General features: G+C 45.1%; 1 protein-coding gene across 2 annotated transcripts in view; it reads left to right on the top strand.

Annotated features, from left to right (window-relative positions):
- The window catches only part of SSH2 (slingshot protein phosphatase 2), a 218,906-nt gene that overhangs the window by 151,057 nt on the left and 40,307 nt on the right, over positions 1-27,542 (top strand). Inside the window, exon 1 of one of the 2 annotated variants that reach the window (XM_044283787.1) lies at positions 3,263-3,695. The exons of the other annotated variant lie outside the window; for it this stretch is intronic. Coding sequence (XP_044139722.1) covers positions 3,526-3,695 — 170 coding nt within the window. The 5' untranslated portion in view covers positions 3,263-3,525. Of the gene's footprint in view, positions 1-3,262; positions 3,696-27,542 lie in introns of those variants that run through there. 2 annotated transcript variants of the gene reach the window in all.

Genomic DNA, 27,542 nt, shown 5'->3' with positions numbered 1-27,542 from the left:
TCCGTTCTGTTTTTTGCTGAACCATCTATTAAAAATCTTATGCCCAGCCCAATTTTATCTATGTAATTACTGTATACTGTATATGCCATACGGAAAACACAACAAAAACAAAAAAGAACGGATCCGTGAAAAACGGACCGCAAAACACTGAAAAAGCCATACGGTCGTGTGCAATAGGCCTTAGACTTTTTTTTTATTTTTTTTTACAAAGAATGCAGACTGATCCGTTCTGAACGGATACCATAGTATGCATTTATAGGTGCGGATCCGTCTGTGCAGATACCAGACGGATCCGCACCTAACGCAGGTGTGAAAGCAGCCTTAGGCTACATGCACACTACCGTATGTGTTTTGCGGTCCGCCAAAAAAGAGTATGCCATCCGGTTTTTTTTGTGTTTTTTTTGCGGATCCATTGTAACAATGCCTAAAACGGACAAGAATAGGACATGTTCTATTTTTTTTTGCGGGGCTACGGCGCGGACATACTGATACGGACAGCACACTGTATGCTGTCTGCATTTTTTGCAGACCCATTGAAATGAATGGGTTCGCATCCTATCAGCAAAAAAAACGGAACGGACACGGAAACAAACGTCGTTTGTGTGCATGTAGCCTAAGGGGATAACTTGTAACAGCCGGAATGCTGTAACGTATTCCACCCAAGGTGAGCGAGCTTACAAATTAGGGCTCATGCACATGATCATATTTTTTTGACCGCATCCGATCCCCATTTTTTGCTGGTAGGATGCGGACCCATTCACTTCAATGAGGCCGGAAAAGATGCGTTTGTCCGTTCCGTTGATTCCGCAAAAATACAGAACATGTCCTATTCTTGTCCGCATTACAGACAAGGATAGGACTGTTCTATAAGGGGCCGGACATTCCGTTCTGCAAAATGCGGAATGCGTGTTTTGCGGATACGCCATTTTTTAGACCGCAAAAAAGGCAACGGGAGTGTGCATGAGCCCTTACAGGTTGTGCATGATCCAGATGCATAGACGTTTCCCCCTCTGAGGCAGTGCAGTTCTCTTCAGTAAGGACCTGATCACACACGGCAGTTTTGTTGCAGTCATTTCTGACACTGCCCCGGTCATTTGAATGGCGCCTGTAGAAATCCGTGCACCTGCTGCAGTCGCAGTTTCTGCCACGCAGTATGTGCGCGTAGCTTGCTGTATTCCGCGGACGGATCTGCAGGACAAAAGTGGCAAAAGCTGAATTATTATCTGTGTTTTATTTGAAAAGTGGCCAGTTCTGATAATAAGAATATAACAAAGGACTGCGGTTTGTGCAATTCCCTGTCGGATGGCCTCGGTGCTGCCGGTCATCAGCCCAGCACTCGCTCCCTGTCATTGGCCCCTGCACACATGGCGTTTTCTCGTTTTGTCAGGTTTTTACGTTTTATGCCTAAAATCATCACTATGGAAGGCACATCAGGAATGTGCTGCCGACCACCGAACAATCTCCTTCATCCACGTACAGTATAAGGCCTCATGCACGCGACCGCGTTCGTTTTCGCAAAATACGGATGCGATCTGTCCAATTTTGTTGCAGATCCATTGACTTCAATGGGTCCGCATTTTGCAGGCAAGCCTAGGACATGTTCTGTTTTTGCTAAACGGACATTCTGCATCCGTTTTTGGGCCTGCACAGACCGCATCCGTATTTTGCGGATCTGCGGTTTGCAGAGGGAAAAACGGACACAGCTTGTGTGCATGAGGCTTAGAGCTGATCCAGGTGTTATATGATGATGTTTGGGGTGTCTACTTCTGGAGTGCACTCATAGAGGTGCCGGAACAGGAGCCCCATAGAAGTGAATGTCCAGAGGAGAAGAGTACCTGTCAGCAGGATAACCCTATTAGGGTTGATCCTGATGATTGGAATGATACATGTCTTATGAAAATCGGTTTGTGGTGTTTCAGACTAGAAAAAAACGTTATTCCTTATGCAAAATAAGTGTTTTGGTGCACCCGTGGACGTGGCTGAGGTGCACCGGCTGTCCAGGCCTCGCCCCTGCACCTAAGCTCTCATTTACATAACGACAAAGTCTTTTTCTCAAGAATGCTGCAACAGAGTGTCATTCCAATCAGCAGGATCAACCCTACCAGGCAGTATGCTGTTTTATAATGCAATCCTGCTGACAGGTGCTCTGTAACCCTGTACCGGGGAGTGTGGCCTTGTTTCAGTGGTGGGGGCAGCACCAATCAGCGCTCTGGATTGATGGGGGTCCCAGCATTTGAAAGTGAAGGCATGTCGCAGCAATACTCCCATCATTTTCTGAGATGGGGATGTATAGTTTTAAGCCGTTTCCCACGACAGACATTGATGATGATGGATGGTGTAGGCTTTCTCTAATTAGTGGGGTCTGACTGAAGTGCGCTGGTTGTTTCTGTATCTCCCATTCACTATAGGTATGTGGGGGGCACACACCCCAGTTCTGGGCATACTGGGGGCTGAAGTGGGTATGGCACATCCTATACGCTGACTGTAGTGGAAATCCCCTTTAAGCAGTAAATATTGGTTGTCAGGAAGTTTATAATGAAGTTACTGGGCCTGGCCAGGGGTGTTGGGTGCAGGACACAGGGGGTGTTGGGTGCAGGACACAGGGGGTGTTGGGTGCAGGACACAGGGGGTGTTGGGTGCAGGACACAGGGGGTGTTGGGTGCAGGACACAGGGGGTGTTGGGTGCAGGACACAGGGAGTGCTTCCTGACCTGGCCAGATGTGGTTGGGGCAGGACACAGGGAGTGCTTCCTGACCTGGCCAGATGTGGTTGGGGCAGGACACAGGGGGTGATGGGTGCAGGACACAGGAGGGGCCCCCTTACCTGGCCATGTGTGGTTAGGGCAGGACACAGGAGGGGCCCCCTCACCTGGCCAGATGTGATGGGGCGGGGCACAGGAGGGGCCCCCTCACCTGGCCAGATGTGATGGGGGCGGGGCACATGGGGTGCCCCTCACCTGGCCAGATGTGGTGGGGGCGGGGCACATGGGGTGCCCCTCACCTGGCCAGATGTGGTGGGGGCGGAGCACATGGGGTGCCCCTTCACCTGGCCAGATGTGGTGGGGCACAGGAGGGGCCCCTTCACCTGGCCAGATGTGGTGGGGGCGGGGCACAGGAGGGGCCCCTTCACCTGGCCAGATGTGGTGGGGGCAGGGCAGGACAGGACACAGAAGGGCCCCCTCACCCGCAGGACGTTGATAAGACAGGAGGAGGCGGAGGTGAGGGGAGCAGTGAGTGCGCATGCGCAGGACTCGGCAGCCGGAGCCGGGGCAGCAGGAAGCGCAGTGTGAGAGTGGCTGGGCTCAGGCTGGCATGTCATCTCAGGGGGCTCTGCTCGGGCATGATCCTGCCCAGGTCCAGAGCATCGGAGGCGGCCACCAGTGAGCTCCTGCACGGGTGACACACGCCGGCCACCCCGCTACCTCCGCGATCACCACTTCCCTACAAGTTTCCTGCAGGAGTGACGGAGCCGCTGCCGGGATGTGCAGCCCGGGGACCGGAGCGGAGAGCGGCAGCCGCTGAGCTCATGTGCCGCTGCGGGCAGAGCCCTGCGGGACACTTCCCCATGACAGTGAGCGGCACGTTACCCGGGGACCGGCAGGAAGGCAGCGGACACCTGTGCGCGGCGTGTGCGGGGAAGATGATCCCACACTTCTCCGAGAATGCCGTCATCTCCCAGAACACCATCAACCAGCTGTAAGTAGTGACCGGGATCCCGTCTGCTGACTGATCTGGTAGGGGGATCATTGATCTGGTTGGTACTTTAGTGACCACAAGGCTGGATCACCAATCTAGTTGGCGATTTACTGTGGGCATCACTGAACTGGTTTATAATCTAGTTTGGACCAGTGATCTGGTTGTGATTTACTGTACTTTTTTGTGTTAGTGATCTAGTCTGGTGATCAGTGATCTGGTTATTGCGGTTTGCTCATCAGTAGTTTGTTAGTGATCTGGTTGGTGATTTACTGTGGTCATCACTGGTCTGGTCAGTGATCTAGTTTGTTGATCACTGATCTGGTTCGGTTGGGTTGTCCATTAGTGGTGTGGTTAGTGATCAGGTTGGTGGTTTACTGTACTTTGGTCATAGCCAGTTTGGTTAGTGGTCTAGTTTGGTGATGATTGATCTGGTCATTGTGGTTCAGTCATCAGTAGCTTGTTAGTGCTTTGCTGTGGTCATCACTGGTCTGGTTTGATCATCTGGGGTCAGGTTGCTAATCTGGTTGATTGGTCATTAGTAGTTTGATTTCTTGATCTGGTTTGCAACTAAAGCTTTTCAGGTGCTGGAGACATTCCTCAGTCCCTAGGACCAGTGATTGTTCTGCTGGGATCTCTCTCCCTGGTTGCTCCTTTCGGCCCTGATCCCCATTGTCCATGTGTGCTGTACCATGCTATGGGGTCAGGGTTCTTGACAGTAAAAGAAAAACACAAGTGAATTACTGGTCGTGTAAAGGATTTAAAGGGACTGTGCCCTGGTGTCTTGTCTACTAGTGGAGGAAGATGGAATTGCAGGCAGCAGATAATGGAGAGGAGCTGAACTGATGTGCAGGAGGGATGGTGCAGCTGCCGCCGGGGGTCTTATTATGTATAATTTCCTTACTCTCCCGCCTAATGTGACGTCCCAGGGAGCTTGTCCCCGGGGGCACATAGTTTCATACATAAGACAATAGGTCTTGTACAGGACCTCGTGCCCACTTCAGGGAATCTCACCACAAGCTTCTATTGATGCCGAAATCTTCTCAATGGGTCTATTTGTTTCTGTCTTGCACACAGCTGAGTCTTGTAGGACAGAAGCCCTGACTAAACGCGCCATCTCTTCTTTGTAACATAGTACATAAGGCCGAAAAAAAGACATTTGTCCATCCAGTTCGGGCTGTTATCCTGCAAGTTGATCCAGAGGAAGGCAAAAAAAAAACTGTGAGGTAGAAGCCAATTTTCCCCACTTTAGGGGAATACAAAATTCCTTCCCGACTCCAATCAGGCAATCAGATAACTCCCTGGATCAACGATCTCTCTCTAGTAGCTATAGCCTGTAATATTATTACACTCCAGAAATACATCCAGGCCCCTCTTGAATTCCTTTATTGTACTCACCATCACCACCTCCTCAGGCAGAGAGTTCCATAGTCTCACTGCTCTTACCGTAAAGAATCCTCTTCTATGTTTGTGTACAAACCTTCTTTCCTCCAGACGCAGAGGATGTCCCCTCGTCACAGTCCTGGGGATAAATAGCTGATGGGATAGATCTCTGTACTGACCCCTGATATATTTATACATAGTAATTAGATCTCCTCTAAGTCGTCTTTTTTCTAAAGTGAATAACTCAAAAGTTGATAATTTTTCAGGGTACTGTAGTTGCCCCATTCCAGTTATTACTTTAGTTGCCCTCCTCTGAACCCTCTCCAGCTCTGCTATGTCTGCCTTGTTCAGAGGAACCCAGAACTGTAGACAGTACTCAATGTGTGGTCTGACCAGTGATTTGTAAAGTGGTAGGACTATGTTCTCATCACGGGCATCTATGCCCCTTCTGATGCAACCCATTATCTTATTGGCCTTGGCAGCAGCTGCCTGACACTGGTGTTTGCTGTTTATTAAATGTGTTGTGTAGATTGGTGTATGGCGGCGCTTCATATGCAGTGATTCTGTTTTCTGTACTTCATGTGAGGGTCTTTTGTGACTTGTCCGGCAGCCTCTTGCACAGGTTTGTGTGGTGCGGTGGGTTTCTCGGCAATATTCACTCCTGTGCTGTCGCACTTTTCCGCACGGTCTCTTCATAAATGGAAGAAGCTGATTGTGACCGCTCTTCCTGACATCATCCTGGAAACAGGATGTCCTGCTGTATGGCCACTGCTGCAAGCGTCAAGGAGCCATGGAGGTGCGGCAGCTTAAAGGGAACCTGTCACCGGGATTTTGGGTATAGAGCTGAGGACATGGGTTGCTAGATGGCCGCTAGCACATCCGCAATACCCAGTCCCCATAGCTCTGTGTGCTTTTATTAAAAAATTATTTTTATACATATGCAAATTAACCTGAGATGAGTCAGAGCTTGAAAATATGACTCTTCTCTGGCCACACAAGTAAGATATGACTCTTATGTTAATTTGCATAAGTATCAAATCGTGTTTTTTGCACAATTAAAGCACACAGAGCTATGGGGACTGGGTATTGCGGATGTGCTAGCGGCCATCTAACAACCCATGTCCTCAGCTCTATACCCAAAATCCCGATGACAGGTTCCCTTTAAAACCTGGAAGGAAAATTGGATTTCCAGAACTGGTATATGTAGTTCGTGTCGTGCCACCGGCATAAATAGTGTGGCTCAGGTTCAGACAATTCCTTCTGGTTAGAGGACCCCTTAACGTGGTCACCATTCCTGACGTATCTGATTTTAGTAACTCATTGTATTCCCCATAATATAAAAGTTCAGCAGCATTCTTTGAGAACCATGCATTCTGTCCTCTGTTATTACAAATGTGTATTTATCATCAGGTGGGGGGTGTCCCAGCACATACCCCCAGGGTCCAATCAGTGCTGCCAGTGTCAGACTTTGCAGGGACACACAAAATAACAGAGTTTGACATTTTCTGAATACATTTCTAGGAGGAATAACAGAGGAGCAGCATAAGGCAGCGTTCTAAGAAAAGGTGCTCCAGAATTATTTTATGGGGAATGAGTATTTGCTATAACAGACATGCCATGAATGGTCACAGGTCCTCTTCTAGCAAAAAGGAATCGTCCAAACGCTTGGGTCACACTACCGGTTTTGGAAATCCTATATTCCGTTCACATTTTAAGCTGTCGCGCCTCTATGGCTACTGGATTTTTGCAGCGGCCATATGATAGGACATCCTGTTTCTACAACAGGATGTGTACATCAGGACTCGGCGATCTCTGGCGCTCCAGCTGTGCTATCAGAATCGCCATTCATTTAGGTGGGGATTACAAGGGTAGCCGAGCAGATGTGCATGCTGGGAGTGTTAAAGGTTGCATGCCCCTATCGTACACTATGAGAATTACCTATTGGCAGCCGATCATCCTTAAGAACAAAAGGATCGGACATGTTGAAATCCTACATGTCCAGCTATTCTTTCTCAAAACATCCATTGTCTTGGTGGGGGGTTAGTTGGGACACCCACACGCTAGACAGTTGTCTGGTCCCACTGGGTTTGGCCAACATTTATCTAATATGTGAGGTCACTACAGTGTGGTCTCGGGGTGTCCCACTGCCGGGACCCCCAGTGATCACTTATGATCTGTTGGATCAGCCAGTGGAAGGTGTTCCACTTCCCCACAGCGCCACCACGGGTGAAAGTAAGCATCACATACTGTAGTTCCCATTGGAATCGGAAGGCTGTCCATGTAATGCCCAGAAGAATCAGGTCCTCCAGGGTCAGACATTCACTTTGTAGCCACTCTGAGCCCAGACATGCTGATCCTCATAGAGACACATCTAATGCTATTGACCTGTAACTGAACATGTGATGAGGTGGCATCTGTGGCTTGTTGTCAGACGTTTCTGCCCAGGCACTGACCTTAAACGATAAGGTGTTAATAGCGTAAATCTGTTCCCTGGAACCGTTCTTTGTGATATCCACTAAGAATAGATTCTCATGTCCTGGAACTGCATGCTGGTGTCTTGGTCTCACCTTAGAATAACCGGATCTCCTCAAGGACTTGACCTTTGTCAGGACAGTCTGGTGAGTTTACAGGGTGCGCTGTCCTGGCCTTATCTCCCTTCAGCTTCCTGTTTATATACAGACCAGCCAGGAATTCTTCTGAGCAAAATCTGTCTTGTTAGTTACTTTGTCTTCCTCTATGGTGAGAAAGTCCTACAGGGAGGATCTGAATGATGGGTACATGTATAAGGAGAGGGTGATGAACCACTGCCAGAGGAAGATCTATAAAAAAAAAAATACTACCTCTGCTCTATTCCACCTCTCTCCCCTACATACACACATATATGCTCTTATCTACTGCCAGGCTTCTCTGATGGCAGCTTATCTCCCTGAAAACAAAAAAGATCAGACCTGTTGAAATCAAACAGCCTGATCCTTATCCGGCAGATAATAGAGGGAATTTAGGAAGTCCACATACACTGCCAGAGGAAGATCTATAAAAAATACTACTACAGCTACTCGCTCCCCCTATATACTTGCCTTGGCATATCTTATCTACAGGTAGTGGGAAATAAGCTACTGCCAGGCTTCTCTGGTGGCTGCTTATCTCCCTGACAATAAAAAGGATTGGACATGTTGAAATCCAGCAGCCTTATCCTTATCAGGCAGGTACCGAGAGGTCCCCATACACATTAGGTCAGTTACCAGTCTTAGGCTACTTTCACACCTGCGTTCAGGTGTCCGCTCGTGAGCTCCGTTTGAAGGGGCTCACAAGCAGCCCTGAACGCAGCCGTCTGGCCCTAATGCATTCTCAGTGGAGGCGGATCCACTGAGAATGCATCCGTCTGCCAGCGCTCAGCCTCCGCTCCGCTCAGTGAGCGGACACCTGAACGCTGCAAGCAGCGTTCGGGTGTCCGCCTGGCCGTGCGGAGGCGAGCGGATCCGTCCAGACTTATAATGGAAGTCAATGGGGACGGATCCGCTTGAAGATGACACCATATGGCTCAATCTTCAAGCGGATCCGTCCCCATTGACTTTCAATGTAAAGTCTGAACGGATCTGCTCAGGCTACTTTCACACTTAGAAATTTTATAAATGCAGTTATAATGCAGACGGATCCGTTCTGAACGGATGCAAACGTCTGCATTATAGGAGCGGATCCGTCTGATGAAACATCAGACGGACCCGCTCCGAACGCTAGTGTGAAAGTAGCCTTACCAGTATCTGATGTGTATGGTCAGCTGTACAGATGTAGCATAATTGATCTTGCCACTTGGAACAACTCTTGGCGATTTCGTAATCTATGCTTTACATAGGACTGCAGGTGTTGCCCTTTGTAGTCTAGACTTGACTTGAGGCCTGTGAGAATAAGCTGTGCTAATTGCTGGGTTTACCCAACCGCAGGCTTCTGTTTGTCTCTGTGGACTGGGAAGACAATGCACACGGCGCTGCTTTATTCTTTACCTTGGCCTTGCCTGCATTCAGTATCCAAGTAACCCGCTGGTTGTCTTTGTGTGGGATTGGATTTTAGGTGGCAACCTTTTGGCCAGGCCTACATAGAAACCCTTGCTGTGTATGTAGCTTGTTCTTCAAGGTACTGATGTAGAAATTGTACCCGGGCTGGTGTTTAGTGGTGACTTGGCTATGTTGAGGTGGTAGAGAAACCTACGTTTGGTTCCCGGTAAGACCAGGCAGAGGGCCAAGACGCACACCCTCTTTAGAAGACTATCTACTTTAATCAATATCTTATGCCAACTTTTCCTCTGAAGATTAAACTGGTTGTTTCTTTATGAAAATTCTTCAGTCCTGACCGCCCTTTTGATATTATTTCTAGTTTTCATTTATTCAAAGTAATGAAGATCTGAAGCCGGCCATTGAGGTGGCCCATAACGTTCCCGTGATGTCTTTTGGACAGTAGCTATACTTGACTGCAAGGGCTCATGACGATGACAGCTGGAAAGCCTCTGAGCTCTATCGTAGGGACTACATCAGAGCATGTCTGATATAAGAAGGTGTTCTTCACTAGAGCGGATTCTTAGGGTGAATTCCTTTGGAGTCTGTTCCACAGAGTACGCCTCTGAGATTGGACGCATACAGAGGTACGGTGTAGAGGCTCATACACCTCTGTAGAAGCCCAGAACCGCAATACACCTTGTCTGCATGAGCCCTTAGTTGAATCTCTTAAGGCACATGCGCTCTCAAGAACTGTAATGGAACCTGAACCTGTTGATGCCCATGTAAGTTTCTCCTGGCCCACTATAGTCCCCTTGGCTTATTGAGACGCTGGTTCCTAAAGATTACCGCCCCTTGTTTTCGCAAAATTAGGTATTTTCTTTTGATTTAATCGGTGGGCGGACGGCATTCCTGACCACGCATAGTTTGGATGTTCATCTCAGGAGACCTGTGCTGTTTTATTAATTTGTTTTTTTATTTTTGTCACGGTGGTAAATGTGATGGCTCGGCATATGTCAGAAGTCCACAGTAGCCATGGGGTAGTTTCCAGTTGATCTGCACCTCCATACACCTTCTTACCTTCAGTTCATCAAATCTTTATTTTATCTCTATGTATTTGGCAGATTTGCTGTTCAGAAGCCTAGGAAGTCTGATCAACTGCCACTGTAGGAGCTGTAATTGTGGCCATGTTGAATTAAAGGGGTTGTGCGCCTCTTTTTGGCAACCTTCCTGTGCAGACCTGCGAAGGGAAGTATATTATCCTTTTCCCAGCTCCCCGGCCTCTTACGTTTGACACTGCCATGGCAGTGACCTACTGCCCTTGCGTTATGTGACCACGTGGTACCACGTCAGTTTCTGGTTTCACCCATATGGTGTCTGATCTGTATACAGCATGTCTCTGCATTTTGTGTTATCTGGTGCTCCACAGACGTGTGAACAGAAACCAACAGAAAGTATTACCTCAAGTGCAAAGTCTAGCAGACCTGTTAATCACCTGCTGTTCCTCTGCAGTGCTTACCTAGAGAGTTGTCACACAGGACACGTCACTTGTTGGCTCACATGGGAGAACTGGGTTGGTCTGGTTACATTTGACACCCATCGAAACGTTAACATGCTGGACAGCTCAGGACAGCTGGTTTATGTTCACACGTGGCAAAATGTCTTCTGCTGATCCAAAAAACTGAATGAGGCTTGTAAAAACGTGCATAGATGGGAACCATCCTGTTCACATGCATAGAGCAGAACTTCAGGTGAAGAAATGTACATGACCCATAAAGGGTTTATTCCATCATAGACATTTTTGGCATATCCACAGGATGTGGGTCCACAAACCCTTGTCGTGCAGCTGCTTTTAATAGAAAGGTGGATGCAGAATAATTTGCCTGATCCATTGATGATGGATGCCACCGATCCTTGATGGACCTCATTGAATTATAACGGGGTTTAGCAGGCTCCATTGTGGTTTCTGTAATTTTTCATGCAGCCCTATTCTTTCTGTGGAGTTTGCTGAGCCTCTGACAGCATACTGGACATGCAACAGACTCCATTATGCTTTGGAGGTGTCCTCCATGTGCTGGGTCAAGTGATTTTGTTTTTCTGTTGCTGTACTGGAACAGAAAACCAGAATGTTGCCGCAGGTATGAACCTGGCCTAAATCTGCTAGCATGGTAGAAGTTGTCCGACATCTGCGTTTGTTTTTTCCATTGTTCTGCTCGGGAGCAGAACAACGAAAATAACAGAAGTGCCGGATTCAGCTCATAACTGAAACCAACAGACCTCATTGACTGTAATAGGATCCGTTCGGGTGTCAAGGTTTTATTTTTTTTCTGTTTGTTTTGGTCGAATCTGCGATGGAGGTTCCTATCGGAGCCTCCAAAACAGATGTGAACAAGTCCACCATAGATTGTGGGAATGTCCACTAAAAAGTTCCAAATATCCTGAACTTGCCCCTTTTATTGCCTTGATTTCTTGTATTTGGTATTAGCACGAATGCTCTTCTGTTTTGTTTTTTCCTGCTGTTTGAGTATTTCATGAGGTTCCTTGCTGGGTTTGTGGCCTGTTCTGTTTTTCGCAGTGTAGAGCACAGGTCTGAACCGGTATAACAGGCTCTACAAGAGCATTTTTAGTATTTTCTTTTTACAAAAGTTTTGCCCAGAAGGGGGTAACTGACTGACAGGTAACATTATGGAGGTCACTTTGCTGGGAACCTCCGATGACTGGGGTGCAGACTATAGCTACAGAAGATTTTGGCGTTGTATAAGTAAAGGTTATTTTTATCTACCCCATAGGCTAAGCATGCATGTTAGTTCAGTAAGTGGCTGCTAGCTCACTGTACAGATATTCTTCAGCGCATCGGAAAATTATTAATGCAATTGGAATTGTATTAGAAAAAGTTGTATGAGGTTAGAAAAAAAATCGTCTGCCACTCTTGCCAGTTGGCTATGTGGTATTGCAGCTGAGCCCCATTCACTTTTGCTCGTGGTAATGAAAAAAATAAAAGCAGACCTTTTTTGTTGTCTCAAACAGCCTCCTTATTAAGGCTTGGTCTGTGCACAAAAATTCGAGTTTCTGCTCAAAGGATGTGCTGAATCCACTTAACAGGGTTTTCCAGACCTAGAATATCGATGACCTATTCTCAGGAAGTAGATGTGTGCAAGCGCCACAGGCCCTTTAAACAGCTGCTTGACTGGCTTCTGAGAGTCTGACCGCCATCAATCTCATATTGGCGACCTATCCTTAGAACAGGTCTTCAGATTTCTGATCCCAGAAAACCCCTTTAACATACAATTATGTATGATTTTCCTGAATTTCCAGTGGTTTTCACTCTTTTCACTGAATCAACACCAACTGCAAAATCTCTGAGTAAGGCATGAAGATTTTGCAGCAGACTTCAGGACATTACAGCAGCAAAAGATGTCCGCCGTGTGTGCACATGGTCATAAGGCCATACACAGTAGACGAAGGTCAGCCGAACCTACCAATTTAGGTGGGTCCTTCCATCCAACGTACGGTGGCATTCCGACTCTCCGCCAACATCAGATTTCAGGGGAAAGAAGGGTGGACATGTTAAATCGCAGCAGGCTCAGTCCATTGTTCTCAAAGTAGATAAACTGGTGATAACACATGCACGCTCACCCAAGCATGCATGTGCATGAAGGACTGAACAAATTTGTGTTGGACCACTATCTAAAGTGCATGGCCAACTTTTGTCTCTCCTTTTTTTTTTTTAGAGCTTTTCCCACTCCTGAGCAAGTGGCCTTAGCTGGTCCTGTAATTATCCACATGGCTGGCTCCCTGTGCAGTTGCTGAAGTCTACAGCTCCACAATTTGTTCTCAAGTTAACCATTAACCATAGAGTTTATTTTTTGTTTTTTCCAGGGCTGGGGACTTGGCCTGTAGACTGCTCAGATGCTCATAAAGTTTTATGATTGTTAGACATGATAGAGTTTTCTTCTGTGAGCGGAGGAACAAACCTGACACAAGGAATCTGTTGAGCAACACAATAATTGTGCATGATAAGCATGTCGGGTGGTAGCACACAATGGACAATGGTTGTAGGCTGCTATTCATTCTTGCCCAGAAGCAGTAAATATTCATATCCAGTCACCCACATGTGGCATTACATTAGTGAAGCCCTTGTGATGCTCTATGACATTACAAATCACCTCCTTGTCCAAGCAGCTATTTGATTTTGAACCAAGATGATCTCTGTCATGTTTTTTCTGAACGCGGTCGGTGAAAGCATCTTTCAACTTTCCGGGTAAGTGACAACAATGACTTTGGAAAGTCCGTCATAGAGTAAAGGTGACCACTACCTTTAGTAGCTGCCGGCCAAACAATTGTTCCTCCTAACATTATTCACGTTCACATTGGGTTTCCCAGCCTAACTCACTTGAGGGCTGAGGACATATTAAAGCTCAACGTGCCCGATCCATTTTGTTTTAAAAATATATACATAGTTTTTTTTCTCCTGTTCGTGGACAAACTTGGTGTACAATGAGGATTGCATACTTCGGGTGGAGTCTTTTTTTGGGTCAGTAAGTTTGACGACTTGTTTGCATTTCTATTATCTTTACATAAGAGGCTCTTTGCAGGTGAAAAGGTGAACTGTAAGGAAAGAACAGCTGTATGTATGTGAAGAAGTGTGGTTGTCAGGGTTGTCATTCAGCTGAGCAGTGAAAGTGTTGTAGCATGACAGCGGTTAAGAGCTCCTGTTGACCTAACACATGGTTGATCTTCTCAGAAACACAGATTCTGGGAAATCTCTCCAGCTGATCGGCGGTCATTGTTCTAAGATCTAAATGTCTTGAAGGTTCTCCGCAGGCTGGTGAGGAGAAGCTTTATAGTGCTCCACACGCCTTCAGTTGTGTGATAGGGAAGGGAAGGTTCTTGAGATACCCAGCTAGATGACATCTGTTTGATGGCTAAAGCTTCTTAATTTGTTTTACAAGCAAACTGTATAAATCGGATTTAAGGGGGGGGCTGCTGGCGGAGAATTTTCACGTTCTGAATGAATTTTCATATATTGAGATCGTAGCATGATGGAAAACTATCACCATCTTCACTACAATTGTTACCTTGTCCCAAATGTGGGTACTTATGGAGCTTACATTATTTCTTTACCAGTTGTACAGTGAAATCTATAGTTTTTTTCCAGGTTCTTAGTGTCCTGTGTGACAAAGGGCTTAGCAGATTTATCAGTCTGTGGAGGGGTCTAAAAGGATCCTGAAAAAGAAGACAATGCTCTATTCATGTAGGTAATTGGACTTTGTTGCGGAGCACTGACTTTTGTCTTCATGAGTCTTTGGCAAGCATGAGCGCTTTTCACTTAACCACCATCTCAAGATGCTCGAAGCCGATTTACTCTACTTATACACTCTTTGACTAAAGCCAAGAACCTACAGCTCGTTGTACTTTGGTTTGTAAAGGGATACTTAACCTGAATATGAACCACTACCTTCAAAAACATTGTTGATGCTCACCAGTGGTCCACTGTTTTCAAAGATATATTTCACTGTAGATTGGGATGTACAAAAGGTCCCAACATATCTTCTAAATGTGCTCTTTTGGCCTCTGTCTGGCTGGTATATGTCAGTATACCATAGGGCTGAATCGATTACTCGATCAAATCGAGTAATTCGACACAAACAAATCCTCGATGCAAATTTTTTGCTTCGAGGATTCGTTTGTGTCATGTGACCACGGAGCAGGAGTGAAGTGCTTGCTATTACTCACCGCTCTGTAGTCACCCGCCGGCCCGCACTGCGCTGCACTTTCCTCCTGACACATAGTCAATACATCAGGGGAGAAGATGGACGAGCTGTGGAGCGACACCCCTACAAGAGAGGTAAGTATTTCATTTCACTAGCGCTGGGGACATGGCTAGGAGGGGCAGTTGGGGGGTAGGGGCAGATGAGTTTTTATAAAGAAAAACGTTCTTTTAATTTTTTTTGTTATTAGAGTACTTGATTATTTGTTGGATTGATAGAATACTCAATTACAAAATTAGTAGATAGCTGCAGCCCTAGTATACCACTCAAAAAGGTATGGAATATTGTAGACTAAGGTAATGCCATTCAACGTATACTTCATGGGTTTCTGTGGTCAACAAGGTCACTTTTTCTGTTAGACAGCTTTGATAAATGAGGTCCTGCCTAGACGTGATGCATTGTAAGTTTGTCCTTTAGATGCAAGATCACATTTTCCTCGATGCCTTCTGTGAAGGTGTATGTGTGATGTAGGCCCCGTGGTCTTCACAGTAGGTTTGACTTGGTCGTTGACTACTTGATGCAGTGGCTGCTATAAAGAGCATGCAAGTGATAGACCTGACTGCCATGTTAGACAGTCCACACATCCATTTCTTTTACAGTACTTATTCGGTATTCATCTCCTCTCCTTTCCTGAGAGCAAGACAGTCCATTACCTAATTCAGACAAAGTCAAAGGGGTCTCGCTTCTTTTTTCAGCCGGGAAGTTCTGGGCATACCACAGCTAAATATAGTGTTGTCTACACTTGACTAATATGGAAGGGGACAGTATATTGACCTGAGGCAATCTCGCCCTCAGCTTACAGTAGACGCCCTGTCGCTTGCATTGAACAGCTTCGTAAATGTCCTGCTGACTGCCAGCTGGCCACGATACAGTTAAATACTGTTCTGGGTTGTTAGTTTTGCACAGAAAAGGTACTCGGAGTGGTTTTCTCTGCTCGACAAACTTCAGTTTTGATAGGATTCAACTGTTTTTGGTTTTTCATCCAGCGTGTAAAATGATAAACCTATTCATGAGTGTGGGAAAGTGGTGCGACAAGTCTAGCGGGAGCTGTAGAGGGAGGCACACACGTGGCGTATACACTGCAGCATACTTGTGGGCAGAAAATCCACAGCATTTACAGTGGCAGCAAAGTGGGTGAGATTTTTCCTTTTTTACGTTGCATTTCTGCCTGTGCAACGCAATGCAAAGGGTGAAATCTGCACCAAATCCACAGCATTTCCACACCGAAATGCTCCGAAAACTATGCCCCATTTGGTGTTGCTTTTTCCTGCTGTGGATTTTGTGGGTATTTTCGGAGGACCCGCAACGTGTGACCCTGGCTGTCCCATAATCTTATAGCATAAAACAAATCTGCAACTAAACTTGACTGGGAAGGCCCCAAGCTTATATTTCCGGCGATTTGTATGGGCCTGTTCACATGGCGGTTTCTGTCACGCTGTGGACCCACTCTCTGTTATCCCCATTAAATAGCTGACCCACGGATGGACAACCGCCACAGCTTCCAGTGGAGTCTGACCGGCACACTGCACCAGGAATGGACAAGCGATGTGTGAACGAGGCCTTGTTTCAGGGTAACTTATTTCTAATGGTGGAAACAGATGAGAGAACCTGCCATTTTATTTGGTTGGCTGGTGATGACCATTTGTGTAGCGTCCTTTTAGCCTGACTGGATATACGTTTTTTTCCAGCCCTTCTTGCTCGTTATATATTCCATTATTAACCTGTAATCTTTCTCCGATTTTGATAACGTAATATAAATAACAGTTAATTTGCTTTTTCATGTAACCGTTCATCAGTTTTCCAGTCATGGTTTGTCACATCTGTCACGTATCCCGGATAACTCTTGTACTGAATCATATGACTGACCCTTTGCTTTGTTTCAGAGAGCGATTTTTCGCCTTGTGACCCCACAGCTGTTTTGTGAAAGGGCGGCCCTGTTTTAAAATGTGAAATATTTTAATGTCTTGTGGATGAAAAATAGTAACCGAGCGGGAAGGAGTCACTTGCGGGTCCCTTGTTTATTACGTAGCATCGGACGGCCATTTTGTGGTGGGAGCACTGTGATCCTATTCATGAGGATGCGGATTGTCTATTCATGAAGGAGTAGTGACTAATCTGGGGCAACGGCCTTTGATGTCTGATGTGGCTTCCATTACAATGAAGATGAATGGAAGATTTCTTAAGATTTCTACAACTGGACTAAATGTGGGCCACTGTGCTGCTCTTTTAGGCCTTTTTTCAGATGAGCGCCTCCTGTGCGGAAATCCTGCTCAGTGTGTAAGCGTGCTTTCCTGTTATGGTCGCTTCTCGTTTTCCAGGAGCGCACGACTTTATACTGATTTTATAATGCTGTGTGTCTCTGCATGACCTGTAGTTACTAATTTATGCTGTCAGTATAATCCTGTAGAAGTAAAATCGTGCAGAGACGCACAGCATTATAAATCAGTATAATGCCGTGCGCTTCTGCAAAATGAGCAGTGTCCATAACGGGAAATCGCGCTCGCACACTGTGCGTGATTTTCGCACAGGACACACTCATCTGAAAGAGGCCCTCAAACCACACCATGGTATACCCTATGTAAAAAAGCAAGCGTGAACTTGCAAAGTTTCAATAGACCCCAGTGATGCATCCTGCTGTGCATTACTAGATGGGTTTTTATTTATGGCTCTGACATCGGAAGAGCCCCGATTCCAGTATTTTAATATTGATGAGCTATCTTCAGGATAGGTAATGTAGTTCCAGAGCTACTGCAGAACAGCTGATCGGTCGGGGTGCGGGGTGTCCGATCCCTGCCAGTCATAGTGATGGCCTGTTCTGCGGGATGGCCATCAATACTAAAATCCTGTATTACCCCTTAAAGAGGACCTTTCACCTGGAAAAACATTGTGAACGAAGTATACTGACACATACAGCGGTGCCCAGGGATCTCACTGCACTTACTATTATCCCTGGGCGCCGCTCCGTTCGGCCGCGATGTCCTCCGGTATATTCGCTCACTTGGTAATAGTAGGCGGAGACTTGGGGGACTTGGTTATAGTAGGCGGAGTCTGCCCTTGTTCTGCTGGGCGTCTCCTCCTCCTAGGCTGTAGCGATGGCCAATCGCAGCGCAGAGCTCACAGCCTGGGAGTTTTTTTTCTCCCAGACTGAGTTCTGCGCTGCGATTGGCCAGCACTACAGCATGGGAGAAGGAGACCCCCAGCAGAACAAGGGCAGTCTCCGCCTACTATAACCAAGTGAGCGAAGATACCGGAGGGCACAGCGGCCGAGCGGAGCGGCGCCCAGGGATAATAGGAGAGGTGCAGGGAGATCCCTGGGCGCCGCTGTATATGTCATGATACTTAGTTCACAATGTTTGTCCAGGTGAAAGGTCCTCTTTAATGAACAGTTTGTTTTTTTTCCCTCCGTTTTTGCCCCTCCATGTTTAAGCAGCCATAACGTTATTTTTGTATTCTTTAAGGTATAAGGCCTAGTTTTATGAGAGAGAAATTGCATTTCTTCTGAAGCTGTTTGAGGGTACCTATAAACCACTTTGTACTTTATATACCTTTTTGTGTTGCAAATCTAGAAAAAGCAACGTTCCCTTTGATTATGCTGTGGTCACAGACTGCAGCAATCCGAGGGTGAACAGTTGAGATTGGAGCTGCCTCCGATCCTGGCTGTAGAGTAAAAGAGTGCTCTATGAATCGAAGCTGTTGCTGTGGTCACAGACTGCAGCAATCCGAGGGTGAACAGTTGAGATTGGAGCTGCCTCCGATCCTGGCTGTAGAGTAAAAGAGTGCTCTATGAATCGAAGCTGTTGCTGTGGTCACAGACTGCAGCAATCCGAGGGTGAACAGTTGAGATTGGAGCTGCCTCCGATCCTGGTTGTAGAATAAGAGGCTGCTCTAATAATCGGAGCTGTTCGTTACAGCTCATTGGTAGAGCAGGTGTGGTCACAGAAGCGGTCTGCTCCTTCTAAAACTGCGACGACAGACAGTTTGTGGTCATTAAAGGGTTAATTTCACTACCAGTCTTCACGGTGCCATACATTATTTGATAAATGCCTAGGCACTGAGGTCTGGGCATTGCTTAGCTGTGAGTAAAGGGTTAATGCACAGAGTTCCCCTTTTTAATTCCCGCACACACGCCGAGGTCCGTGGTTCACAGATGTTTCATGCAAATATACATTTTTACAGAACTCGTTCCCACGCTGGAGGCCCCTGCGCACTGCTGTATATTTCTCCCCTTCACCCCGCCACATCCTCACGTTTCATTGATCGCCTACAAAATAATAATCCTTAATCCATGGGAATAAGAGGTGTCTCTGCCTTGTTTTACATTACATAATCCAGCGAGATGAGCGCGTGCAGGTCTGTCATATGTCTCTGATCCGCTGCGTTCACTCATCCTACTGCAGATCCATCTGGGGCCCCCCTGACATTGTCCAGGATCCTCTGCCGACACCGGAAGAGCCCCGATTCACAGGCCAAGGAAAGGTGCAGAAGAAGGCTCTGAACAGAGTTATCCTTCAGAGAGGAAGCAGGCGGATACTCTGCTTATCTTCACTCTGCGGAAAACCAAAAAGACGGTTTCTCACGCTACCTTCTCCATTCCTTCACTGAACAAAATGACCCCTGAAGGACTGAGCGCAAGTGTTTGATTTCTGTGCGAACTGTACATTGCCACCGACTGGCACAAAAATCACCTGTAAATATATGAGGCCCAGTAGTTGTTGGCAGCGACGGGCAGTAAGGTCTAAACCTACCGATGAGAGACCGATTTTTTTCAGGCGGTGCTCCATGGGAAGAAGCACTTAAATTAACTCCAACCAGCCGAATCGGAGACACCCCAGATTCTATACAGCTTCTCGTTTTTGGGGAAAGCCCAGTGGTGACCAACACGGCCACCATTACAGCTCATTGTTCCGTTTAGAACGGTTCGATCAGTGGGGGTCCACCCACATGGACCATCACGAGAGCGGTATGCTCCTGGCAGGTCTAGGATGTGCACTGTTGCTTCAGTCATGTCTGTGGGACTGCCGGAGATAACTGAGCACTGTAGTCTGCCGTCTCCTGCAGTCCCATAGGTTTTGAATGGAGTGGTGCAAAGGAGTGGTCCCAATGGATGTTACCAGTTGGGGGTGTGCCCTTGCACAATCTGTCACTGGCAGCGCTGATTGGATAGTGTCAAGCTGTGCAAAGAACGCACTCCCAACTGGTAACCTCTATCTGGACCTTTGTTGTAAACTGCTAGTAATTCATTCATAACTTCCAGTAGGAGTAATAGAGGAATGCAGGGACTTATTAAAACAGATGGGAACATTTCCTCTTTAAAGGGGTATTCCCAGTTAGAACATTGATGGCATATCACTAGGATATGCTTTCAATGTCAGATCGGTTCAGGGCCCTCTCCAGAACGATGCCCCGAAGAAAAGGAGAGTACACCGCACATGCGCAGCTTGCTCTCAATTCACTGCTATGGGGCTTCCAAAAATAGCCTAATGTACATTCTAATTCTTGGCTATATTTTTATTTTTTTAACATCCAAACTGGTGAATTGAGAACACACTGCGCAAGGGCGGCCACCTCTCCGTTCACCAGAACTCCCATAGCAGTGAATAGAAAATGGCTGCGCATGCGCAACGTGCTCACCCTTCACTCCCGTTTTGGAGATAGGAGCAGGTCCCTGAGGCAGGACCCGCACTAGTCGGACATTAATGGCATATCCTAGTGATATGTCATCCCCGTACAGATGGGCGTGCCCCTATAAGGTGTGTTTTTTTTTTTTGTTTTTTTTTTATGTACCGTATTTTTCTCATATTTCTCAACAGTGTAGGTTCACTTTAAATGACCAAACGTCCGACATCTGTAGCTGGACATGCTCAGTATAGGTAGTAGAAAGAAAAAAGGAGTGAGCACTCACACTATCTGGACCATGGGGATAGATATTATTTAATTCTTAATTAATAATAACAACACTCAAATACATTAAAATCACATAAAATAACATAAAATAGAAAATGGTACCAACGTAAAATCACACTGGTGGGTGATAGTAGCGCAAGCCTTATATGATAAATTCACACTTGCCACCACCTCAGATTGAATGGTGGCAATAGAACCGCAGACCGTGAATACAAAGTCCCAATATAGATTCGTGTGGCTCCGGATTAAAGTGTCCACGTGTATAGAAATGTCTCTCAAACAAACAATCTCTCCACGGCTGGTACAGTATGTCCGCAAGGGGCTATAGGTATTAAATGCCCAATTCAAGTTCCTACCTTAATCCAAAGTTCAAAGTTTTGCCAGCTGTTCTCCGCTGGGCTGTCCTGCCACGAGCAGCAAGTGTGCCGGCCGCTTCGGCGTCTCACGTCACAAGTCTCGTGTCGCTGACGTCACAATATCGCGGGAGCACAGAGTTTGGCTGGTATGGATGGTAGGCAAATAATCAGACCTGTATTCAGCTCCTATGTTTTGGTGGAGTATTGATAGGATTCCTTATCGCATGGCCATGCAATATATTATCTTAGAATCCAGTAGATTGGGTGGGCGCTTCTTCCAGTCACCAGACGCGTTTCGGGGCGTTCTACACCCCTTCCTCAGTGGTAAGAGCGCAAGACCTCCCACTCCACCCTTTATAGTCCTCTCGGCACTCACAAAAATCCGGATTTGGGACAAATGCATTCCATTGCGGTTTCAATCCGGTAATGATGCGGTTTTCCATAGCCTCATTGCGTTTTATCATCAATCCAGTTGCAAACATGTTAAAATTGATATATACCCCATTCAAAAATCAAAATAACATGATATTATCAATGAAAATTATAAAATAGAGAATTTATGAAAAATTATGAAATAAAAACGATTGGTAACATTAATATACCTAAAACACTAAAAATATAAATAAGTCCCTAATCATGCAGATTCATATATATTACGCTGAGAAAACCATAGTACAAAGTCATATGTATACATTTTCATGGAGAAACTGATAGCAGCATGGGAAGATCAAAACGGACGTGTTTAGTGTGGGAGCCCCAACTCCGAGGGAAAGTCCCAGAACCCAAAATGGTAAACTCTGGGACCCACCATCGGAGACGGAACCCCCACCTTATAGGAAGCCGAAAATCTCCAGATCCGAATTCAGGCCTGCCGGTAGTAGGCAGCCAAATTCATAGATTAGTTTAGATTCGGCTCTGGACATCCTCTTTATATAGTCCCCACCTCTCCAGTGTTTATTGACTTTCTCTAACGCTGTAAAAAATAATTTAGACGGGTCCCTATTATGTACCTCATCATAATGTTTCGAAACAGAATGTTTTGCATAACCCTTTTTGATGTTGGCAATGTGTTCACTGATTCTAATCTTTAGTGTTCTTTTGGTTCTACCAATATACTGGCGTTTACACGGGCACTGTAGTAGATATATAACTCCAGATGTGTTACATGTGAGACAATCATTTATCTCCCATGTAAATGTATTGTGTGTCGAATGTACAGTAACTGTCTTTCTTTCTTGGAGGCTCATTTTACAACCTATACATCTCCCACATTTGAAGAACCCCTTTAGATTTAGAAAAGAACCCATAATGGATGTAGATTTTTTCTCTTTTACTGATGGGGCAATTTTTAGTTTTAGATTCGTGGCCTTTGTATATATTATTACCGGTGTACTTGGTAACTGTGGGCCAATCACCCTATCACTCAATATGTGATGCCAATGTTTTGTAATGATACTCTTGATCTTCTTGTAATTACTACTAAATGGTAGGATCATCTTAATATCAGTTTTGGAATCCCCAGATGTTCCTATAGGTCCTTTTATTTCAAAAAATGACTTTCTTTCAAGGGTTCTCACTTTCATCAGAGATTCATCCAAGATAGAGGTTGGGTATTTCTTCTCTAAAAATTGGAGTCTCATTTTAACGGCTTCTTCCTCAAATCTAGCTTCTTCTGTACAATTCCTTTTGAGCCTTCGAAATTGGCCTAAAGGAACATTTAATAGCCACCGAGGTAGGTGGCAGCTGCTAAAGAGGATGAAGCCGTTCTTGGCCGTCGGTTTTTGGTATGTGCTGCACACATAACGGTCATCCACTTTCTTAATTAGAAGGTCTAGAAACTCCGTTTCTTCCTTAATAATTGGTGTGAACACCAGATTACGATCATTGTTATTAATAGTTTCCAAAAATTCAGATAATTCAGTATCTCCCTTCTTCCAGATAAAAATTATATCATCAATGTAGCGCCGCCATAGGACCAGATCCACCCCAAGTCTGGGCTCAATGTTGGTATATTCCCATTCTGCCAAAAATAAATTAGCATAACTTGGGGCGAATCTGGTCCCCATGGCGGTGCCACATTTCTGTAAGAAGTATTCCCCCTCAAAATAAAAATAGTTGTGCTCCAAAATATATTGGATACCTTCCAATATGAGTTGGATTTGGGGATCCTTAAATGTGCCATTTTTAATCAGTTGTTGCTCGATTGCATCCCATCCCTGCTGGTGGTCGATGACCGTATACAGGGATTGGATATCCAGGGTCCCCATTACCCAACCAGGCTCAATAATCAATCCTTCCAAAATTTGTATGACCTGAGTTGTATCCTTCAGGTAGGATTTTATGTTCTTCACTAATGGTTGGAGCTGAGTGTCTATATATTTAGACAAATTGGAGGTAATGGATCCTATTCCGGACACTATGGGGCGTCCCGGGAGGTTAATTAGACTTTTGTGTATCTTGGGCAGACAGTAGAAGGTGGGTAGCCTTCCCTCTGTGCCCAAGATAAACTCCGACTCTTGTTTGAGGAGAACACCCTGTTCCAAACCTTTATTACAGAGGTCCTCCAGCCCCTGACTAAATCTTTGTATTGGATTGTCTTTAAGTTTAACATATGTCCTCTGATCTTCCAACAGTCTAAGACACTCAGTATTATATTGGTCGGTGTCCAAGATAACTGTTGATCCGCCTTTATCGGCCGGACGGATGGTCACATTGTTATCCTTCTGGAGCAATTTTATGGCCTGGATTTCCCTTTTCGTTAAATTGTTATTATTAGGGGGTCTAATTTTAATTCTCCTCAAATCATCCTCAACACATTTTTGGAATGTTGCAATTTCTCTGCTGATCTCATTACGTGGAAACATTTTGGATTTCTTTTTTAGGGAAGTGTGATTAAATCCCTCTGAGGGTTTATTCACCGGGAAATTTTTTATTTGGGGATTTTTTAAAAAATATTTTTTGAGGCAAAGGCTCCTAATGAACTTTTGGACACCTATATAGGTTGAAAATTTATCTACCGTTTTGGATGGGGCAAATTTGAGCCCCTTATTTAATAAATTAATCTGTGATACAGTGAGAATTTTTGTGCTTAAATTAATTACCGATCCCATCTCTGGGTTTGTGAGTGTCTCTGGTGCCTTGGATCCCTTTCTCCTACTTCTCCTTGTTTTTCTACGTGATGGTGCTGTCGGTGATTGGTGTGGTTGTGATGATGGTGTGTATACTGGTTCCGTGTTTGATAATTGGGATATGGGTTCTTGCCTGTCGGGTGTTGATACCTGGTATTCTTGTGCCTCAAATTGTATGGTGATCTGTGCTGTGGTGGTGTTTGTTCCCTGTACCTCGTCCGTGTCCTGTGGTGTGCCGGGGTTAGATCTAAAAAATGCTGTCCTGCTAATTCCTCATACCTATTATTCACTGGTACATTATAGGTGTCCGTCACTTCCTCTCTCCCTAAATTCAACAATTCCTGATGGGAGTTGTTCCCTTCTCCCTCAGTCTCTACCAATCTATCCTGTCGTCTGTCGATATGGACTTCTATATGCTTATTACTTTTCTTATTTATTATATCAATTTCTAGCTTATCTAAGCTTTTGCACAGTCTGTCTTGCCACATACTAAATTCTGTGTTTTTAGGGAATTTCTCTATATGTTCTTTTAGTTTCCCGATCTTTATATTTAAATCACCAAGGATTTCTGTTCTCCTTTTAATGATACAATTCATCAAAGCAATCGACTGACTGGTAAGTAAATTGTTCCACTCTCTAGTGAATTCATCACTGACGAGGTCCTGTGCGGGACTCTTATTAATCAATAAACCTTTTGGGATCTTAGTTTCTTCCACAAAGTATTGTAGGGAACGGATCTCCCAATGCTGCCTTAACTGTTTCTGTAACAGATTCTCCAGAGTCCTGAAGCTCTCTGTCATTGTGTTATTAACTGGAGCTTCGTTTTGATTAGAATCATTGAATCTATAGCTCTCAGCTTTCAACCGCTTACTTTCCATATGGTGCCAGATGTCCATAATATATCCAAGGGAGCTCAACCGTGGATTACGGGCCGTAATATAAAAATAGAGTAAAATGGTGGTTGGCTCACACTTAGATAATTACGGGCGGGTGCTGCAAACTCACAAATTGGGTGCCCGAACCCAAAAATAGATAGACAATATAGCAGAAAGAAAAAAGGAGTGAGCACTCACACTATCTGGACCATGGGGATAGATATTATTTAATTCTTAATTAATAATAACAACACTCAAATACATTAAAATCACATAAAATAACATAAAATAGAAAATGGTACCAACGTAAAATCACACTGGTGGGTGATAGTAGCGCAAGCCTTATATGATAAATTCACACTTGCCACCACCTCAGATTGAATGGTGGCAATAGAACCGCAGACCGTGAATACAAAGTCCCAATATAGATTCGTGTGGCTCCGGATTAAAGTGTCCACGTGTATAGAAATGTCTCTCAAACAAACAATCTCTCCACGGCTGGTACAGTATGTCCGCAAGGGGCTATAGGTATTAAATGCCCAATTCAAGTTCCTACCTTAATCCAAAGTTCAAAGTTTTGCCAGCTGTTCTCCGCTGGGCTGTCCTGCCACGAGCAGCAAGTGTGCCGGCCGCTTCGGCGTCTCACGTCACAAGTCTCGTGTCGCTGACGTCACAATATCGCGGGAGCACAGAGTTTGGCTGGTATGGATGGTAGGCAAATAATCAGACCTGTATTCAGCTCCTATGTTTTGGTGGAGTATTGATAGGATTCCTTATCGCATGGCCATGCAATATATTATCTTAGAATCCAGTAGATTGGGTGGGCGCTTCTTCCAGTCACCAGACGCGTTTCGGGGCGTTCTACACCCCTTCCTCAGTGGTAAGAGCGCAAGACCTCCCACTCCACCCTTTATAGTCCTCTCGGCACTCACAAAAATCCGGATTTGGGACAAATGCATTCCATTGCGGTTTCAATCCGGTAATGATGCGGTTTTCCATAGCCTCATTGCGTTTTATCATCAATCCAGTTGCAAACATGTTAAAATTGATATATACCCCATTCAAAAATCAAAATAACATGATATTATCAATGAAAATTATAAAATAGAGAATTTATGAAAAATTATGAAATAAAAACGATTGGTAACATTAATATACCTAAAACACTAAAAATATAAATAAGTCCCTAATCATGCAGATTCATATATATTACGCTGAGAAAACCATAGTACAAAGTCATATGTATACATTTTCATGGAGAAACTGATAGCAGCATGGGAAGATCAAAACGGACGTGTTTAGTGTGGGATTCCCATGCTGCTATCAGTTTCTCCATGAAAATGTATACATATGACTTTGTACTATGGTTTTCTCAGCGTAATATATATGAATCTGCATGATTAGGGACTTATTTATATTTTTAGTGTTTTAGGTATATTAATGTTACCAATCGTTTTTATTTCATAATTTTTCATAAATTCTCTATTTTATAATTTTCATTGATAATATCATGTTATTTTGATTTTTGAATGGGGTATATATCAATTTTAACATGTTTGCAACTGGATTGATGATAAAACGCAATGAGGCTATGGAAAACCGCATCATTACCGGATTGAAACCGCAATGGAATGCATTTGTCCCAAATCCGGATTTTTGTGAGTGCCGAGAGGACTATAAAGGGTGGAGTGGGAGGTCTTGCGCTCTTACCACTGAGGAAGGGGTGTAGAACGCCCCGAAACGCGTCTGGTGACTGGAAGAAGCGCCCACCCAATCTACTGGATTCTAAGATAATATATTGCATGGCCATGCGATAAGGAATCCTATCAATACTCCACCAAAACATAGGAGCTGAATACAGGTCTGATTATTTGCCTACCATCCATACCAGCCAAACTCTGTGCTCCCGCGATATTGTGACGTCAGCGACACGAGACTTGTGACGTGAGACGCCGAAGCGGCCGGCACACTTGCTGCTCGTGGCAGGACAGCCCAGCGGAGAACAGCTGGCAAAACTTTGAACTTTGGATTAAGGTAGGAACTTGAATTGGGCATTTAATACCTATAGCCCCTTGCGGACATACTGTACCAGCCGTGGAGAGATTGTTTGTTTGAGAGACATTTCTATACACGTGGACACTTTAATCCGGAGCCACACGAATCTATATTGGGACTTTGTATTCACGGTCTGCGGTTCTATTGCCACCATTCAATCTGAGGTGGTGGCAAGTGTGAATTTATCATATAAGGCTTGCGCTACTATCACCCACCAGTGTGATTTTACGTTGGTACCATTTTCTATTTTATGTTATTTTATGTGATTTTAATGTATTTGAGTGTTGTTATTATTAATTAAGAATTAAATAATATCTATCCCCATGGTCCAGATAGTGTGAGTGCTCACTCCTTTTTTCTTTCTGCTATATTGTCTATCTATTTTTGGG

Source organism: Bufo gargarizans, chromosome 3 (genome assembly GCF_014858855.1).
Source record: "Bufo gargarizans isolate SCDJY-AF-19 chromosome 3, ASM1485885v1, whole genome shotgun sequence".
NCBI classification, from domain to species: domain Eukaryota; kingdom Metazoa; phylum Chordata; class Amphibia; order Anura; family Bufonidae; genus Bufo; species Bufo gargarizans.
This window is presented reverse-complemented; position numbering and strand designations above follow the sequence as displayed.